This window comes from Cervus canadensis, chromosome 21 (genome assembly GCF_019320065.1).
Source record: "Cervus canadensis isolate Bull #8, Minnesota chromosome 21, ASM1932006v1, whole genome shotgun sequence".
Taxonomy (NCBI): Eukaryota; Metazoa; Chordata; class Mammalia; order Artiodactyla; family Cervidae; genus Cervus; species Cervus canadensis.
In genome coordinates this window covers 13,198,546-13,219,006 of record NC_057406.1, presented here as the reverse complement: position 1 = coordinate 13,219,006, position 20,461 = coordinate 13,198,546, and the positions used below count along the sequence as shown (strand labels likewise).

Here is a 20,461-nt window from a genome sequence, read left to right as displayed (position 1 = left end):
GAATGCCATTTGCTCTCCCCACAGTGCAGAGAGTTCAGTCCCCAACCATTTTGGTGCCAGGGACCAGTTTAGTAGCTCAGCTGGTAAAGAATCCACCTGTAACGCGGGAGATCTGGGTTCAATCCCTGGGTTCGGAAGATCCCCTGGATAAGGGAACAGCTACCCACTCCAGTATTCTGGCCTGGAGAATACCACGGACTGTATAGTCCATGAGGTTGCAAAGAATCAGACATGACTGAGTGACTTTCACTTTCACCGGTTTCATGTAAGACAATCTTTCCCCGGACAAGGTTGGGGGAGGTGGTTTCAGGTGCATTATATGTATTGGGTGCTTCATTTCTGCTATTATTACATGAGCCCCACTTCAGATCATCAGCATTAGACCCTGGAGGTTGAGGACCCCTGCTTTAGCGGAGTCTTTAGTTACTGTGTAGCTGAATCTCACTTGTCCGTTTACTCAGAGGAGTTTAGAAATCCATTGAAATAGACTTGCTTTTCTCTGAAATCTTACAAGATTAAATTATTTTTAAATGTTCACCAAACAAATGGAACCACAGGGAACTTACGTCCCTCTGTGTGTTTAGGAGATGGGGGTGAAATGAGGGAGGTGCGAACAGTCAGGGAATGCTGTGTTCCTTTTCCTCGGGATCTTTTCAAGGGCACACAAAGACTTTGCTTGAAGAGAAGAGGCTGAGAAAATAATCATCTCTCAGAGGGCAAGCACTTATGAAATTCTGGCTTGAGGATTAGATGCCAATCAGATCCCACTATATACCCGAGACTAGAGCCAAACTTCCAACTGAACCTACCTACGTTTGGGGCTTCCCTGTTGGCTCAGACAGTAAAGAATCTGCCTGCAATGTGAGAGATCTGGGTTCAATTCCGGGTCCAGGAAGATCCCCTGGAGAAGGCAATGGCAAACCACTCTGGTATTCTTGCCTGGAGAATCCCATGGACAGAGGACCCTGGTGGGCTAGAGTTGATGGGTCGCAGAGTCAGACACAATTGAGCGACTAACACTCAACATTTGGGGAAGTGTGGCAACAGCTCCAGAGATCCCCTGCTAGAATCTGGAAAGAGCTGTCCATGCTTACCCAAGTAAAACATGCACACCCACACACACTGTCTTTTTTTTAAAACCCTTTCTCAAGACACCTACCGCTACATATCTGCTCTTGCCCTCTGCCCTGCTTTAAGTTAAAAAGTGAAAGTGTTATCTGGGAGTCCATGTTAAATGGTTAAAATCCTGGGTTTGGGCTTCAAATCTTGGCTCTGTTTATTTGCTGTGTGACTTTAGGCAAGAATTTAACCACTCAAAGAGCTGGTTTCTTCTTTAAAATAGAGACAATGAACTTACAGTTACCAGGGAATGCAGGGGGAAGGATTGGGAGAAGGGATAGTTAAGGGATTTGGGGATGGACATATACGCATTCCCATATTTAAAATGGATCACCAATACAGCACAGGGAACATTGTTCAATGATATGCAGCAGCCTGGATGGGACGGGGGTTTGGGGGAAAGTGGATACAGGTATATGTATGGCTGAGTGCCTCTACTGAGCACCTGGAACTATCACAACATTGTTATACTCCAATAGAAAATAACAAGTTTTTAAAAATGGAGATGATGATGATAGTTGCTCTATAAGGTTGTTATGAGGATTAAATATGATGATACATGTAAAGTACATAACAGGGTCTGGCACATAGAAAGCCCTTGAGATGTGATAGTTACTGTGGTTATGTGGTTGAGCTCGGCTGGCTTTGCCATCATCCAAGCTTGTGACCCTGGCAGCTTGGCCCCCTTCTTTCCAAATTGTTTGTAAAGTGAGGAGTTTGGTCCAGTGGTTCTGTGTTCCAGAATCATCTGAGACACTTCTTAAAATACAGACCACAACCAGACCTACTGAATCAGAATCTCCAGATTTGGGCTCCAGGGAGATGGGATTTCCAGGTCAACATAGGCAATTCCAACCAGTTGGAAATCTTTGGGCTCTGTGATCATTGAAGTTCCTTCCAGTTCAATTTTCAAATGGACTTAAAGTCTCACATGGCCATTGTGACACCTCCAAGCATCCCCGCCCCCACCGTGGGACCCCTCTCCTTCTGTATCCTCAGCATCTGCAGCAGAGCATCTGGCACAATACAGGTCCACCGATATTTGTTTATTTTTAATGAAGTTTATTCCAAACATTTAATGCCTGCACTGCTTCACAAAACCTGGTATTTTAGATACCTTCTTAGGAGTTAATTCATGTCTGATCTTCCCGGCCAGACAGCCCCACTTCTAGTTATTCAGTGACAGATTATCTAGGACATCAGCGTTTTTTCCTCTCCAGTCCGCTGACCGTGCATCTCCCACTAGCTTCTCTACCATACGTGAAGCAGGGATGGGAGAGGATACACATCAAGCATGTTAATCTTTTGTTGCAATTCTGTCTTATTTATTAAATGAGTGAATGTGGGATGAGGGTCGTCAACCACCAGGAAAATGTTAACTAACTTTCTAGGGATTAAAAAATAACAACAGAAAGACCTGTGAAATTTAGTTGATGGATTGAAACAACTCTTGAAGAGGACCACACTATGGTGCACTGAATATAACTAAAACAACAACAAAGTCCAGACCTACCAGCTCTTCCAGACTAGGTGGACTAAAATTCCCACTTGAATGCACTGGTAGAGGAAGAGGCATGCTCTTCTCTCGGTATAAATTATTCACCTGTCTCTACTGTCCAGCACTACTCACAATGTCCAGCATTAATAAAAAATTACAACACACATGGAAAAGAAAGAAAAATATGATGCATTACCAAAAGGAAAAACAGTCAATAGAACCAGACTCAGAGTTCAGGTATTGGGAATATCTAACAAGGATGTTCAAGTACTTTAATAAATATTTTATAGAATCGAATGGGGAAAAAACATGCATGAACAGATGCAGAATTTCATCAGTGAGATGGAAATGCTGGAAATGAAGAAAATCACAATATCAAAGATGGAGAATTCTTCCAATGAGCTTATGAGCAGAATGGATATATTTTAGAGGAAATAATAACCTGAAAACAAAGACAGGAAAACAAGCTTCACTTTTCAGTGGAGAGATCTCTAGCTACATTCCCCCTCCCTGCACTGGCCCCAGTAATTTCAGTTTCTCTGCTGGAACTAGTGGGGCTGCCTCAGGGAAAAACAGAGCAGGCAGCACCAGGTGTCACTTACAACTTCTCTAGATAGAAAGGAACGTGTGTATAATAGTTTAATACATTTTAGGCTCTCAGATCAAAGTCAACTCCTTGTATAAATAGGCTAGAGCCAGGAAATAGAACTCTGGATGTCGGGGTGGTGGAGAAACCCATGGAGAACACCCAAGCCCTCCAAGAGGTCCTGCCCTCCAATCCTCCAGCTACAGGCACCACCATCTCTACACAAGAGGTCCCTCATCATCTTCTCATCAGCCAGGAAGTCGGTGCCCATCCTCTGACCCTCAGCAGGTTCTAGACTCAACTACTGGGTAAGAAAATCACACGCGCTATCTACCCAATTTCCTTCCAATTTTGAGATTCTAGAAATCCTCAGAGTAAAATTAATGATTGCACCTCTGTCTGGGAATCTTCACTGGATCACTGGTAAAGAATCTACCTGCAATGCAGGAAACACTGGTTCAATTCCTGGGTCAGGAAGATCCCCTGGAGGAGGAAATGGCAACCCACTCCAGTATTCTTGCTGGGAAATCCCATGGACAGAGGAGCCTGGTGGGCTATAGTCCATGGGGTCACAAGAGTCGGATATGACTTAGCGACTGAATCACTGTCAATCACATATTGGCACTTGCCATGGGTGCTTGCCATCTACCTCTACAAGGATTAAATCATGCGCTGCTGCAGCGGCTGCCCTCCAACACTCCCCGAAGAAGTCCAGGGTGGAGAGCAGAAACGAGGCACTCTGTGCACCAGAAAGCTGGCAGGACAGGTCTTCAGAGAGACGTTCTCAGGAGCTGATTTTATGAGCCCAATTCTAGTACCTCCTCATATCTAGAAAAACACTAAAATCCTTCATGGTGACGACTGTTTCTCGTGACTAGCAGAAGCTCCACAAGACCAGCAGAAACTTTCTAAAAAAAATAAACGTGCTTGACTGTATCTATTCCCCTTCACCAAAATCACATATATACTGTTCTTCCCTCGACGTCTTTGGAGCAGTTTCTCAGAGCCGTCTGACTTGCTGTCTCCCAGGCTGCGGTCCTTATATTGCCCTAAATAATACTTAACTCCTAGCTCTCACGTTATGCCTTTTCTTCAAGTCGACACCACCACTACCACCTTTCTCAGCAACATCACTTATACATTCCTCTGCTGGTTTACTTCTCTTCCTTCATTCCTTTTCTCATTCATTCACTCGTCAAACCGTGCGTTGTGAGCCTGGTACATGCCAATGATGTCTCTGTGTGTGTGTGTGTTCTCTAGCTGTTGGTTAGGAAATGGAGGGCAATTTCTGAGTTTCATCCTGCTTGTGTTTCCATGTTGCATGTGGTTGAGAAAAGAGGGGAGGAGAAGGGCTGAGGGGGGAGGGGAGGGGACAAACTTTTCCTAACAATTTTCTTTCTGAAAGGGATTGGGCACAACTCCTTCTCCTGCCCTATTTAAGATTTTTCTTTTGTAGCCGGTTCTTGAGTCATCAGAAATTTGCTTACAATGGTTCCCTTAGCAACCAGCAACCTTTCTGCGTTCACTTTGGATTTAGGACTCTGAGTAACCAAAATCTCTGTTTATTTAAAACAGATTTCTAAATGGGCTTGCTTCCTTTCCTAAAAACAGAAACAGGTCATTTCTTAAAAGAAATGTTTAAATAGAAAACTTGGAGACTATGTTAAATAAAATGTAAAGGTGCATTTGACTTTAAGTTTGCGGGGAATGCTGTTGACAGACTCTAGAGATTCCACAAGAAAAAAATGGGGCTATCTTTCAGTCTTTTTTTTTTTTCCCAGAAAGTATGAAAATTGCAAAAAGCAGTAGGAGACTCAATCCCATGGTCTCCGGTCCTGGGCTGGCACCTGAGGTGGCCAGTGCCCCAAGGCCTGTCAGGGCTGATCCAGTCCTCATGGCAAGGTGCGTGAGGTCAAGGTCCCAAACAGGATCCAGGCAAGGAGGAGGGTGAGGTCTGTTTGTTTTTAAACCATGAGGAAGTTCCTTAAAGAGCCGAGCCGGGGGTCAGAGTTCAATCAATTTAGAGCGCGTGAGAACAAAGAATGTGCCTGTAGGTTCTCCTCCAAACACAATTTAAACAGTTATAGCAAGAACTCCAAAGGCAGCATAACCACACAGCTCCAGGGCAAAATATGTCCTATTTATTCATGCATTTGAGCAACATTTGCCGTTGAGCTGTTTTTGAAACCTATCACGAGATTGCATCTGGCCTAGATTCTGAGCCCCTGGGGGCCAGCGTGCTCTGCAATCAGGCTCCGGGCCAGGGCCACAGGCAGGAAGGGGCTTAATGACACAGCTGGGGACCAGATCCACGTTGCCACGTGTGGCATCAACAACTGTCACACCCCTTAAATACATTGTCTCACTTCATCCTCACGACAAGTCTACAGGTTGAGGGAGTTTTATCTCAGACCGAGGCTCAGAGATGTTAGGTGACTCGTTCACGGTCACCCAGAGGATGCAAAGCCAGAGCTGGCCACCTTCAAAGCACCATCATCTAACCTCCTACCTCTCCTTGCTCACTGAACATTAGAAATGACGCCAGATGGGCCGGAGGGCTCAGACAAATGTCCCATTTCTGTCTTGTCCTGACCTGGCTCTGAACATGCTCTGAGTTTATATTTCCAGCAGCACAAAGACTAGACTTTGTTGGATTCTGGAGTCCTAACCTCTGGAGGCCGGAAGCCAGTCTGCTCGATCTGGGAACCTCTCCATCATAGGGAGTCTAGACGAGGGGTGTTTAGCACTGCGCTGGCAGGAACCCAGATCTGCGGAGCCTGTTGGACTGTTTGGAGCCTGTTGGAGTTTCTGCTCATGCTTGGGGTTGGATCATGTGTGTGCTCACTTGTATGTGTGTGGGGGGTCGGGGGGAGGGCTGGATCGAGTGCATACTCACTTGTAAGTGTATGTGGAGGTGGGGAGGAGGTCTTTGCCCTTTGTCGCTTTAGTTAGTTCTGGCTAAGGACACAAGTCTGTCTCTAAACCTTGTGTGTGTGTTCAGATGCTAAGTCATGTCTGACTCTTTGCGACCCCTTGGACTGCAGCACTCCAGGCTTCTCTGTCCTTCTAAACCTTATGGAAGCATAATCTGTTTAATCACATGGAGGACCAGGCTTGTATCCCTTGAGAACGGTCACTCTTTAAATGAAATAGAATCAAACAACTCTTTGGGGACCAGATAAAATGTTGGAGAGTTGTGCGGGGGTGGGGGATGTTTTTTCTAAGAGAGCACCTTTGCAAATGATTAAGCACAAAGAGCCCAGATTCGGATGAGCCCCCCCCCCACCACCCACCGCCACTCCCCCATCCACATGCTCAGCCTCCATCTCCCTCTGTATCTTACTTATATGAAGGAGAACCAATATTATGCTGACAAATTTCAGGGATACAAAGGCAGAGTTCAAACGACTGGCCTGGCTGGAGACCCTCCCTGTCCTTATGTGGATGTTAGGGAGAAATGACCTTTAGTAGCTTTCAACCACCTGCCGGCTCTGCAAAAAAACCTCAGCTTCTGCCGCTTCATTCATTTTCCATCCACCCTGCATTCATTCTCTCCCTGCTTTACCTCCCACCAGCCACATTCTTATTTCCTCTCTGTAGAAGCCCCACCCTTGGGACCAGCGGAAAACAGCCAGAGAGAAGAATCCGGAAAAGGTCACAGGTATAAACTCCTGAGAGGCACAGCAGCTGTGTCCGCGAGATTGACCACTCATGCCCAGCCCTCTGAAGTGCTTCCCTCCCCCAAAAGCCCCCCTCAAAGCCCAGCAGAGAATGAAAAGGTGACTTACAGTGGATTTTGAAGTCCTTGTACTGTCTGTCCTCAATTGCTACCACGTACAAAGCCGCCCGGTCTGGAAACATAAGCCCTCCAGGTTTCTGTTGATGAATTGTGGGGAAATGGGTCTCGTAATCTATTCACCTGACAAAGACATACATTTTTGAACTGCACATGGAGTCTCCAGACAAGCACCCCCTCGCCAGCATTCCTCATGCAGCAGACTGTCACCTCGGCCGGGGAGAGGGCTGGGCGGGGAGGCTCAGTGTCGATTTTGGTACCAGTAAAAACCCAAGGGGCGAGGTGGGGTCCATAGGACAAATGCGGAGGGGCAGAGGCGTGTTCAGTGAGGGCGGTGGAAGATATTTTGATTTCTCAGGCTGGAGAAGCTAAGGATCAAAAGCTTACTGGCAGCTGTGCAAACCCTTAGTACTTGTTGACCAGCATAGACTTTGGACAACAGACAATGGGTGTCTATTATGTAAAAGAGGCCAAGGTTAGACCTACGAACGCTCATTCTGTCCCCCAAAAGCAGATCTAGTTTAAAGAGAGGGGTCTGGGAGTGGTGACCCTGTAGCCCAGGTCCTCTCTGAAGTCCTCATAGTCTCCCTCGGCTACAGGCAGGGGCTGAGCAGCCAGGCAGCCGGCGGGGCAACCAGGGGACAGCATGCAGCAGGCTCACCAGCCACTTGTCCCTGGCGAAGATGACGGTGGTGAGCATCGACTCGTAGAAGAGGCAGTAGCCCATCCACTCGCTGATGATGATGTCTACCTTGTCCACAGGCAGCTCCACCTCCTCCACCTTCCCCTTGAATATGGTGATGACTGCAAAATAAGAACCCCACGGCCGCACATTGCAGGGGCCCAGGCCGGGAATCGTGAGCACCCCGCATCAGGATGTGATCACTCTACAGGGGTCAGCACAGTTTGGATTCCCTCTGCCTTCACCACGCCAGTTTATACTAAGGACTGAAGACTCCTTGTGTGATTCCTCCTAAAGTGTATTGGGCAGTTAAGATCAAACCAGTCCATCCTGAAGGAAATCAATCCTGAAAATTCACTGGAAGGATTGATGCTGAAGCTGAAGCCCCAATACTTTGGCCACCTGATATGAAGAGCCAACTCATTGGAAAAGACCACAGTGCTGGGAAAGATTGAGGGCAGGAGGAGAAGAGGGCAACAGAGGATCAGATGGTTGGATGGTATCACTGACTCAATGGACATGGGTTTTATCAGGCTCCTGGAGATGATGAAGGACAGGGCATGCTGCAGTCCATGGAGTCACAAAGACATGACTGAGCAACTGAACAACAGCTAAGGGCCTGTGCTGTGCTAAGCCCAGGATGGGCACTAGGTGCCAACAAGTCCCTGAGGCAGACACAGCATTCTTATTCTCATTTTTAAGGAAAGTGAGGCTTAGAGGGGTTCAATGATTGCCATGGAAACAGCCCAGGTCCGATAACCAACGACCCTTACCCTTATCAAGGTCCCCGCCCCACGTCAGGTTGCCTTGACAACTCAAGCCCACAGGAGGCTGAGAGACTGATGCCACAGTGTCTGTTCACAGCCCAGGCTCAGCCCCAGGGATGCCTGGCTAGTGTTGGAGGGGAGGGAACTTGGTGTTTTGACAAGAGCATGGGCTTTGCACTCAAGGGAACTGGCTTTAAGTGCTGGGTCTTCTCATGATGAGCTATATGACTTTCCGCAAGTTACTTGACTGAACTCCAGTTATCCAGATAACAACCAGGAGAAGTGACGTCTACTTGGCAAGAGGCTGTACTGATGAGATGACACAGGTGAAGGGCAAGCTCACAGTCGGGGCTCTAGCGAAGGCAAACACTGACACCATCTTCATGGTGACCAGGTGACTGAGATGTTAAGGTGGATAGGATTTAGGCAAAGCCCCTGCTCTAAACATCCTCTGCCCCTGAGTCCCTTCCCAGACCCGTCCATCCCTCTACGGAAGGAGAAACTTCTCAGTTGAGCTTTTGATCATTCAACACAGACGTACACCTCATTAGGGGGCTCATTTTGCATTCATTGCTGTAAAGATCCCAGCAAAAGCTATCCTAGGTGCTGCTGTGCAATTGACAGGGTGATGGATTAGTTGGCTGGTTGCATCAGAACCTTTCCTCTGGAAGGAAACTCATCCTTCACCATCCTCTGAAAGACCACCCGACGTCTGAGCTTTTCTGGGGAAACTAAGCAATGACCTGCATGTGTTCAGTCGTGTTCAGACTCTGTGACCCCCTGGACTGTAGCCTGCCAGGCTCCTATGTCCCTGGGATTCTCCAGGCAAGAATACTGGAGCGGGTTGCTATTTCCTTCTCCAGGGGATCTTCTTGGCTCAGGGATCAAACCTGCGTCTTCTGCATTGGCAGGCAGATTCTTTACCACTCTGCCATCAGGGATTCTCCCAGGATGTCAAAAGAGGGTGCCAAAATCTAGGCCTGAGCCTGGAGGGGAGGGGAGTTTGGGGGAGAACGTATATGTACAGCTGGGTTGCTCTGTTGTGCACTTGAAACCATCACAACATTGTCAATTTGATTCCCTGGTGGCTCAGTTGGTAGAAAATGTGCCTGAAATGCGGGAGACCCACGTTCGATGCCTGGGTTGGGACAATCTCCTGGAGAAGGAAACGGCAACCCACTCCAGTATTCTTGCCTGGAGAATCCCATGGACAGAGGAGCCTGGTGGGCTACAGTCCATGGGGTTGCAGAGTCAGACAAGACTGAGTGATGAACCCTTTCATTTTCAATATAAAATAAGGCTTCCTAGATGGCAGAGTGGTAAGGAATCTGCCTGCCAATGCAGAAGATGCAGATTCGATCCCTGAGCTGGGAAGATCCCGTGGAGAAGGAAATGGCAACCCACTCCAGTATTCTTGCTTGGAGAATTCATGGACTGAGGAGCCTGGTGGGCTACAGTCCATGGGGTCGCAAAGTCAGACACGACTGAGCACACACACACTAATATAAAATAAAAAGTTGTAGAAAAATCCAGGCCTGCTGTGCAACCTGGTACAAGCCACTTGAGATCCCTGTCTTGCATCTGCGAATGGACAGGATCATAACCTGATCACCTACTCCCGTCTGTGGTATAGACACTCCCACCTTCTCCCTGTTCTGGCTCAGCCATGATGTCACAGGCAGCAGGGCTGGGAGCGAAGCCCTCGCCCGTGGTATGAGAAGAGTCCGACATGCCTGGGCAGCCACCCCATCCAAAGTGGACCCCAGCTTTCTCAACTGCTCCCTCCTATCCTCCAGAGCACCGTCACCATTTGTGATTCTATTGGGATGCTGTGTGTCCACTTGCTTTTGTGTCTGTGCCCTCTCTGAGACTGTAAGCATCATGAGAGCACAGACCTCATCTGTGCTATTCTCCCCGGCTCCCCTGCATCTGGCCCTGGGCCTGGAGTGTGGTGACATCCCTCCCCCAGGGGTGGGTGCATGAACCCAGTCCTGGGATTATTCATGGGCTACCTCTGAGGGAAGCAGCCATTGCCAAGAGCCACTACAGATTCATTAACAGCCATTATATCTGATTAACCTCATCCCTTCTTTGGACCAGCCTATTAGTCAAGTTAATGAATGAAATAATCATAACAATAGCTAACATGTATTGGCTGCTAACGGCACATGTACACTGTTGTGCTTTATACAGGGCTGTGCTGGGAGACACTTAACAAGGGGGTTCTCCAGGAAGGATGCCCTGACTTGCAACATCTGCTTGTTTCTCCATGTAAATACTCCCACTGAGGCCAATTTCAAGCCACCAAAAGGCCTGCATCCATTTCTGCAAATTCACTGAAAATTTACTAGGGGACCCAGCACACTGTAGTTTTACATATGGTAGCTACATGAAACCCTCTGTGGTCTGTACCACTGTCGTTCCCATTTCCCAGAGCAGGAAACAGAGGCTCAGAAGGTCAGGTGCCTAAGATCACAAGCTGATCTGTTGGAATTGAGTGTGAACCTGCCAGAGTCGACCACCATGCCGGGCCCCACGTGTGGATCTGGGAAGGCACCTTCTCCGTGGCCTCTCTGGAGGGGAAGCTGACCAACTGTTGTGCAAATTCACAGCTGTTCCCCGACTGTATTCAAAGGTACTGGTTCAGAGCTGAACTGGACTAGACCAGCCCACCGGGGCCACCCCACTGCCCCCACCCCGGCTCCTGTCCATATGTAGATGACACCTCACAGAGAACAGTGATCCCCAAAGAGCAAGGCTCTGGGGACTCCTGGGTGCATGCTCAGTCCTGTCAGACTCTTTGCAACCACATGGACTGTAGCCCACCAGGCTCCTCTGTTCATGGGATTTTCCAGGCAAGAATACTGGAGTGGGTTGCCATTTCCTCCTTCAGGGGATCTTCCCTATCCAGGGATCGAACCCACATCTCTTGCGTTTCCTGCATTGGCAAGCAGGTTCTTTACCACTGAGCCACCAGGGAAGCCCCTGTCTCTGCCTGGGGACTCCGAGTAGACTATAGTGAAAGTGCCAAAGTGAAAGTCGCTCAGTCGTGTCCAACTCTTTGAGACCCCATGGATTATACAGTCCATGGAATTCTGCAGGCCAGAATACTGGAGTGGGTAGTCTTTCCCTTCTCCAGAGGATCTTCCCAACCCAGGGATGGAACCCAGGTCTCCTGCATTGCAGGCAGATTCTTTACCAGCTGAGCCACAAGGGAAGCCTAGTAGAATGTAAGGAAGAACCAAATCTAACACCATGTAGATAAGGTGTGATTCTCAGTTTGGATTCAAAGTATCCACAGACCGGAGAGAGGTGAGGAGTTGCTGCTGGGCAGCCACACGTGGGTAGATTACAGATCATGGCTGATGCCAGCTGAGCGCCAGTGTGGCCTGAGGTCCCCACAGCTGCTAAGGAAGCCAGAGCATCCTCTGCCAGGGTGAGAGGGATGCTGGAGCATGGCCAGAGGAGAAGGGGGCTGAAACCAAAGCCACAGGTGAAGGAACTGGGGGTGTGTCCCTGCCTCTGTGGGATTAGGGCTGCCAGGTGAAGGGGAGCCCCCTTACTCTTTGTGGTCCCAAAGTGATGACCCAGAGCATTGTGGTCAGGTGGCAGGGAGGCAGGCTCCTGGGGAAGGAAGTTCTTCAAACCATCACAGCCCCAGGTGGCTGCTGGTGGGACCCTCATCAGGGGAATTGTCCCAGGACTGGATGGCTGCAAGGACGGAGGGATGCTATAGGGCAGAGAATTCGAGCATTGTCTACAAAATGCTTGGGATGTGTGACCAGGAAGGAGCAAAGTGCAGAACATAAAGCCGGAAAGATCTACAGTTAATGCTTGCTGTACAGGCCCCTCGCGTGTTTTCTCTCTAATCCCCCTGTAATCCTGTGAGTTGAGTGTGGCGGCGTCTCCTGCGCCAGGAGCCGGGGCTCAGAAGGGGAACCACCTGATGAAGCCCTTCCTGCTGCCCCTCTGTGCCTCACACTCTGCTCAGGCTTCTGCATCTGTGACCCTCATGCTCCAGGGCAGAAGAAGAGAAAGGAGGAACCGACTATTCCCTTTAGTGTTCTGAAGAGTCAATGGATTAGCACTTGTCTACTAGAACTATGGGTCTCCTGGGCAGGCAAAGAGAGGAAGTGGTGGCTGACAGCCCTGATGTCCAAGAAGACACCCTGATCTGAACACGTGTGTGGGCCACGCGGGTGGCAGGAGCCACGTGAAGGCCGCACGCATGCCTGCAGGTGGCCATGTGGAGGTGCGCGTCTGCCTGGGAACAAACCCATCCGGGGAGCCGTACGGAGGTGGAGAGGGAGGGAGATTGATTGATTCTGGGTAGCAGGTATTTTATGTCCTGGGTTGTTATTTATGTCTCTACACCTACGCTCCCGAGACCCACACAATTGGCTGTTGCCACGTTTCAGAAGCATTTCCATGGAAGCCAAGCTGTCCTCTTTCTAGTATACATGCCAAGGCAGAGCACGCTTTGCCTTGAAAAGACCCCCCCAGGCCTGTGTGAAGAGGAGAACAAGCACGTGCCAAGGGGGGTGGCCATCCACCTGGGGATAATGGTTTGTCCCTCCCGGGCCTTTGCCTCCATAGCACAGAATCAAGTGTGAGCCTTCGAAATACAGAGCAGGGAATGCTTCCCTCCTGGAGCCACAGGGTGGGCTGAGCAGATGCCACCAGCAAAGGACAGGCCAGATGGGGTCTGAGGCCACGTGATGAGCAGGGGCTCACGCTTGGAGGGGCGTGGTCAGCAGGGGCGGCCTGGCTCCACCCACCCGAGCCTGAGCCCAGAGATCAGGCACCCATGCAGGGGCCTGCCCAGCCACGGGTGGGAGCCCAGCACTGCATGGCAGGTTCGGGAGAGCAGGAGGTGGTGACGGCACACAGGAGACTGACCCAGTGTGTGCACGCAAGCTAAGTCGCTTCAGTCGTGTCCGACTCTTTGCGACTTCATGGACTGTAGCCCACCAGGCTCCTCTATCCACGGAGATTCTCCAGAGAAGAATACTGAGTGATGGGAGATACAGGAGTTATTCTGGTCAGGGACCCTCGTGAGGGTGAGCGTGTTCAAGATGAGTCCCAGAGGGAAGGGCCGAGGAGATCACAAACGCCTGGGAAAGGAGTGAGGAGAGGAAGGGAAGGAAACACAGCTCCTCTTGTGCTCAGACTCAAGCTGTAAGAAGGTCCTGCTCCCAGGGGCAAGCTACTTGCCAAGACAGTCCATCAGCAGCGGGGCCTGTGGGCATGAGAAGACGACGTTTCTCCAAATACAGAGCCTGGGGTCTGCTGGGGTGTTGCTCAGTGGACATAGGGCTGGAGGCATTGAGAGGGAACGGGAGGAGGAGGGACAGCTGGGGCCAAGCAGAGGGCTTGGAAATGAAGGTTTTAGCCTCAGGCTGGGCTCACCGCAGGCTGAGTTGGGACAGATGTGCCCTTGGCAGGCCTGGCAGGGACTGGGAAACTCTGAGCCCTGTGGGCAGAGTCCTGCTAACAGGGCAGCGGCTGGCCTCCACCTTTTCAAGGCCAAGTGGTCTTACAGCAGTCTCTGCCACCCAAACAAGGAAGTACAAACCCCTCGCCCCCTCCCTCCACGGAAAAGCGGGAGGAGGTACTGCTTACTGTTGTCCAAGTGGTTGGCCTTAATGATCTTCTCTGAGTAGTCAGAAATACTGGAGCATTCAATCTAGAGGGGATACAGAGCAAAGGAGCCAGGTGTCAAAAGAATCACAGCACGCAATTTAGGGCCAGTAGAACAGACGGAGGTGCTGAGGCCTGGGGGTGCGGTGGCCTGCCCTAGGCCACACAGCTACTTCGTGGCAGATGGAAACCTAACCTGCAACCCTTCTGAAGCACAGGCCAGTGGCTCTCCCACTAAACTGGCTTCTTTTGCCCTGCGATGGAAGGCCTGGCCTCTGAGTTGGGAGATCTGGTAGGAGCGATCAGGCCTCACTCTCCTGGCATGGCCACTGTCCTGGGGGTGGTCAGGGGAAGGAGGTGGGAAGGCAGAGCCCCCAGAGTGACTATGAACTTCCCTGCTGTCATCCTCCTTCCCCTGGCCCTCCCTGGCTAAATGGGTACCATCCACAAGTAGGACCACCGGAAAAGCGCAGGTCAAGACTTTGGGGCGTCTTTGAGACCCTTCCCCGCCCCATGGGCAGACCTGTGTTAACTCTCACTCCTTCTGCAATCTCCACCTTTGAAAGAATTGATTCTTCTTAATCTAGAAGTCTTGCCAGGCTCTCCAAATCTTCTAAGCAAATGTGAGAGTGTTAGTTGCTCAGTCGCGTCTGACTCTTTGTGACCCCATGGACTGTAGTCCGCCAAGGCTCCTCTGTCCATGGAATTCCCCAGGCAAAAATACTGGAGTGGGTTGCCATTTCCTCCTCCAGGGGATCTTCCCGACCTGGGGATCGAACCCCGGTCTCCTGCATTGCAGGTGGATTCTTTACCAGCTGAGTCACTGGGGAAGCCCCTCCTAAGCATAGGGCTAAGATATTTGAGAAATTCGCTGACTTTCAGCTGATAGTAAGACCTTGTGGGAACAGCAGGAGAACATGCCCCAGTCTGACAGTAGAAAACCTATCTCCCGGGCTGGAAACACATGGGCAGCTGCCAAGACCAGCAGCTGAAGCCCCCCCTGACATGGAAGCAAATGATGACTGCTCTGCCCTGGGCTTCTGTCTGGCTCTGGAGCTGAGCTGAGACCTCAGAGACCCCCTGAAGGGAGGACAGAGGGAGTCACAGGGGGTGTACATCAAGCCCTGAGGCTCTGTGAGCACCTTGGAAGGGAATCAGTCCCTTGACCAGAAGCCCCCATCTTGAGGAAGGGGCTTCATAAAGGAAGGAAGGTTGGAAGGTGGGAAGAGGCAGTGCCGTGGAGACAGCAGGACTTGACCGTGGGCAGCCGGGCTGACCCTGCACCCTCACATGGAGCTCAGGCGAGTATATCATGGCTCTCCTGGTCAAGGCTACACCAGAGGGGCCTTGAGACTGCCCCGAGACCCCCTCCAACCAGGACCCAGGTATCTTTCAAGTCAGGCATGTAAAGTGAAAGTGTTAGTCACTCAGTCATATCTGACTCTTTGCGACCCCATGGACTGTAGCCTGCCAGGCTCCTCTGTCCATTGAATTCTCCAGGCAAGAATACTGGGGTGGGTTATCATTTCTTTCTCTAGGGGATCTTCCCAACTTGGGGATGGAACCCAGGTCTCCTGAATTGCAGGCAGTTTCTTTACCATCTGAGCCATTGAAGAAGGCATGGAGGGGGATGCTGTTCAGGCAGCGGGGTGGGGATGCACCGGGATTTGGGGAGCTCTAGTCAACCGGGAGCCTGGCAGGGGGTGGAGTCTTGAGACAAACTGCAGGGTGATCCAGCTAACGAAGCCCCACTGAAAGCTTCCAGCCAGCCTCTGCATTGGGCCGTCCCATGCACACGCTGTGTTTAACTGCAGCATGCCTTGTATTTTGATCGAGATGAATTCTTGTTTTCCAGCCCTAGACCCACTATGTCAGCCGGCAGCTCAGCGATCTGCTTTCTCAGTTTCTCCCCAGTTCTGGACCCTCCCAGCCCCCTGTCCTGGGGCTGCTCCCAGATGCATTGCGGGAGCTCTCCAATGGGTCCCCCATCACCACCTCTAGCTGGAGAGGCTGCAGGAGCCAGAAGAGCAGGATGAAATCTATCAGCTTGCCTTTAAAGAACAGAGGAAGGAGACTGTCTTGTTAGTGCCCAGGGTCCCCTCCCATCTCTACTAATAAAGACTAGGCATTTGACTTGCACCAAGCACTGTGCTAAGCACTTGATTTAGGTATTTAAACTCATCCCCTCCTCGTAGTCACCCTGTGGGCAAGGTACTGTAGTTATGCCCACTTTACAGATGGGGAAACCAAGGTACAGAAGAGAAGTGAAGAGTCCGGGTCATGCCTATTGTGAGTGGAAGAGCGGAGATTCCAAACAGAGCTCACAGGTGTAGCCACCCTGCCCTGCCTCTCAAGCCCACATAGGACTAAGGACTCCAAGGTTATGATGATCCCAAAATGGTTCCAGAAAAGTAAAAAGTCCTCTACACACATCAGCAGGTCCAGGGCATGGCTGGGAGCAATGCCCAGGTGACAAGGAGCTAAGGAGCTTGCCTGCCTCCCGAGAGCTACGCCTGATTGCCTCCTGGAGGGTGTGTGTGACCCCAGCAAGGACGGGAACTGGGAAGGGCCAGAAGGACCGGGAAGGGCCAGTATCCCCGCAGAGGCCATGCTCACCCCGAACACCTTCTTGGCCCCTGCCTTGGCAGCAAACATGGAGAGGATCCCGGTGCCGCTCCCCACATCCAGGACCACCTTGTCCTTGAACACGTGTTTGTTGTGGTACATGGAGTTCCGGTAAGTGAGCGTCCGCACCTCATCCTTCAGCATCTCCTGTGTGGGAGGAAAGGCAGAGTCGATGTGTTCAGGGCACCTGGCCACACACATATAGGGTCATGTGCCCAGGGCTGTCCCGCCAAATTCTTCAGGGACCTCAGCTCTGTCACGAGGATAAGCCACGGAAGAGTGTGGCTAGGCCAGGGCCCCCCGCTTGAGACACACAATGCCCTAAAAGTCTGCCCCAGAAAGGTTACTTTGTACCATCGAAGGAGAAACTCCCATCCAGACCTGGGAAGGCTCCAGTTTCTCAAAAACCCAAAAAAAAGGAGCAGTGTGAGCACAGCGTGAGGGGTTTAAGTTAGACCTGAAGCAGAACTTTCTGTTGTGGTGAGAGAACTGTCATTCTTAGTCCTTTCCTGATTACGTGCCCTGGACTTCAACTCCACCATCAGACATGGAGACAGTGACCTTACACAACTGCATGAGGTACCAAGAATAGCTCCCAAGGAACAGAGCTTAAGGATGGGTTTTCTGAATAGGTTCTGAGTTTTCTGGAATTGGTTCTCTGATCCGATTAGATTTAAAGGCATTAATGAATCTGTTGCCATTGGTGAAGAGGGCACTGGTGAAATGACAAAAGTGTTACTCAGATTTTAGCCTTAGATATCTGTGATAAAGTTCCTACAAAAGACAGGACTCTGAGTGACCAAGTATTTCCAACCTTATAGCATTTTAATGGGGTGTATTGGTTGGTTGGTTGGTCGTTGCTAATTGTACTAGAAAACTTAAAGGAAGAAAATGATGAGCTGAGGGACTTAAATTCCCAGCTCATTTAGCACCTGAAAACTTCTATGACTTCTAGGAGAAAAAAAAAAAGGAAGAAAAGAATAAAAGTGGGGCGTGAAACCCTTATTTTCTTGCAAGGTCAAGATTTTTGAAAAGCAAAGCCAAAGTCTAATCTTGTCTGAATGACAACACAGATTGAATCCCTTATCCTTGCAGGGTCTCTTTGTTAAAGTTGAGTCGTTAACTGGAAAAGAACAGAGTCCTGAGAACTGGAATGGGAACATATGGGCAGATTCGGGTGAAGCTGAGACCTCAAGTTTCTAAATTGCAGTCTTGTCTGCCAGCAGAAACACCTTCTACCCCTGCCCAAGAAAGCTCGTTTTCCTTTTCCTGAAGAGCCTCACCCGTATGTGCTATGCTAAGTCACCTCATCTGTATAGGACTCTTTGCAACCCCATGGACTGTAGCCCACCAGTCTCCGCTGTCCATGGGATTCTCCAGGCAAGAATACTGGAGTGGGTTGCCATTTCCTCCTCCAGGGGATCTTCCCGACCCGGGGATCGAACTCGTGTTTCTTACAGTCTCCTGCATTGGCAGGTAGGTTCTTTTTACCCCTAGTGCCACTGGGATAGGGTTGGTGAGGGTGGTCCTGAGTACTTGTATTACTTTGCAAGCAACTGTACTAGTATGGGGCGTCCCAGGTGGCGTTAGTGACAAAGAACCACCCCCCCTCTGCCAAGGAGACGCAAGAGACGTGGGTTTGAGCCCTGGGTCAGAAAGATCCCCTGGAGGAGGGCATGGCAACCCAGTCCAGTATTCTTGCCTGGAGAATCCCATGGACAAAAGAGCCTGGCAAGCTACAGTCCATGGGGCTATAAAGAGTCAGACACAACTTAGTGACTAAAGAACAACAAAATAGCAAGGCACAGACAGTGACCCAGGAGGAGGTGTGATACACACCAAAATAACTACATGATACTTCTAACTTATACAGATTGAAATCTGGGGAATAGCTGGGGGGGGGGGGAGTTGTATAGCAAGAGTGAGAGAACAATTTGAAGGGAACATAAAGTTGGATTGAGCCGAGTCTATTGACATGGGTCCACTGAGCAAAGATTGTGGATTCACTGTTTTACCTCCAGGGGCTTGGAGCGCATCTAATAGTTGTGGTTGATTGAAGCCAACATGGTCAAAGTCAGCTGATACTAAATGAATTGGAAATGCCAGCACATCCCTGATAAGCAGAAAAAGAAGGTATCCAAAAAGATTCAGGGAGATTGGAAAGTTAAATGCATCTGTCTTGTGAGACCCACACACCAACGCCAGAGAACAGACCCACGCTATGAGGCAGAAATTTATGAGGGAAGTCCAGCATCCTTGACCAGTTCTGTGTGCCCTTCTCTCTAGGTCAGAAATTACACTGGGAACTGAGATCCAAGTTACCATGGGATCAACATCCAGCTGGGATCCTGGGGAGCAGGGGCCAACTTGTAGCATGTAACCACCAAAGATGAGGAGGGTGTGGTCACTGCGAAGGACAGGAGAGCCAGAACAGTATTTGGGAGAGTTTGGCTCACCAAACCCTAGGGGGTGACCAGTTAGTTAAAATACCTCTAGAAAATAAGTCGTGAGAAGCATACTAAATTCTTACTTGTTCTGTTTCAGCAAAAAAGTTATAGGTCTAGTGAATGGAAGTCTGGCTTGAATCACCGAAACAGGATCATCGCCCCTCAATGGATTCCCAGACTTAAGCCAGTTTATAGACTCAGGACTCCTTGGATAAAATGGAGGCCATGATATAGGAGAAGAAACCTTGTCATGCTGCCAAAGATGTGTATTATTCATCTTTCTCCAAGTCTTCCTCCTAGAAAACCTTCAGGCATTTAGTAGTGTGTCTTCATTGAAGAAAGGAAAATAAACAGATTTTTGAGGATTATTGGACACCAGCTCTGAACTATTGGATCACTAGTTTCATGAGATCCATGAGACCATGGGACTAATTCCAGGAAACCCACATCTACATTCAATTTGTCCATTTGGCCTGTGCAGAAGAGAGGTGGAACTTGGAGAGTGACCATGGATCCTCATAGTCAGGTGAGGACTACGATTGCAGGGGTTTTCTCAGATGTGGTTTCATTGTTTGAGCAAATCAATCCAGAAGGTTACTGGCCTTTTTAAAAATCAATTTTAGACATTTATCCATCCATATTTTGTCAAACATTTTTTTTTCTGTCCCATTCTTTCTCTTCTCCTCTTGAACTCCAATTACTCACATGTTTTACCACTTAATTCTGTCTTACAGTTCATCAAAGCTCTGTTTCAGTTGTCAACTTTTTTCTCTCCATTCTTCAGTTTCAATGATGTCTTTCTTTCCTGTCCTCATAATCATACATATTTTCTTCTGTGTATTCTATTTGTTATTCATTCCATCCAGCAAATATTTGGTTTAGATACTGTGTTTTTCAGTTGGAATATTTCAGTTTCACCTATTACATCCATTACCTCTCCCTAGAAATTTTTAAAAATCATTTTTATTATACTGATAGCTATTTACAAATCTTTATCTTATCAGCCCAACACCTGGGCTGCCTGTAGATCTGTTTCTATTGACTGATTTTTCTCTTGACTATGAACCAAATTCTCTTGTTTCTTCTCAGGTCTTGCCACTTATCTTTTATGCCACGGATGGTGTCTAAGGAACAATAGTAGCTGAAGTTAGTTGTTTCTCTAAGTGGGAATGGCCTTTCTTTCTAGGCAGCTAGAATGGTGAGTTGATCGGCTCAGTCCAATCAAGGGTTGAGCAGGTTAGGAGTTGAGTAGGATTCGTTCAGATGGGGGAATTTAATTCATCTATCAGGGCCTTGGAATT

General features: G+C 49.3%; 1 protein-coding gene across 4 annotated transcripts in view; it reads right to left on the bottom strand.

The window, feature by feature from the left end:
* The window catches only part of PRMT8 (protein arginine methyltransferase 8), a 73,729-nt gene that overhangs the window by 15,788 nt on the left and 37,480 nt on the right, over positions 1–20,461 (bottom strand). For all 4 annotated transcript variants that reach the window (XM_043440237.1, XM_043440234.1, XM_043440235.1 and 1 more), the window contains 4 exons: positions 16,705–16,860; positions 14,071–14,134; positions 7,661–7,803; positions 6,992–7,079 (listed from right to left, as the gene is read on the bottom strand). In XM_043440237.1, the coding sequence (XP_043296172.1) occupies positions 6,992–7,079; positions 7,661–7,803; positions 14,071–14,134; positions 16,705–16,860 (451 nt within the window). The remainder of the gene's footprint in view (positions 1–6,991; positions 7,080–7,660; positions 7,804–14,070; positions 14,135–16,704; positions 16,861–20,461) is intronic.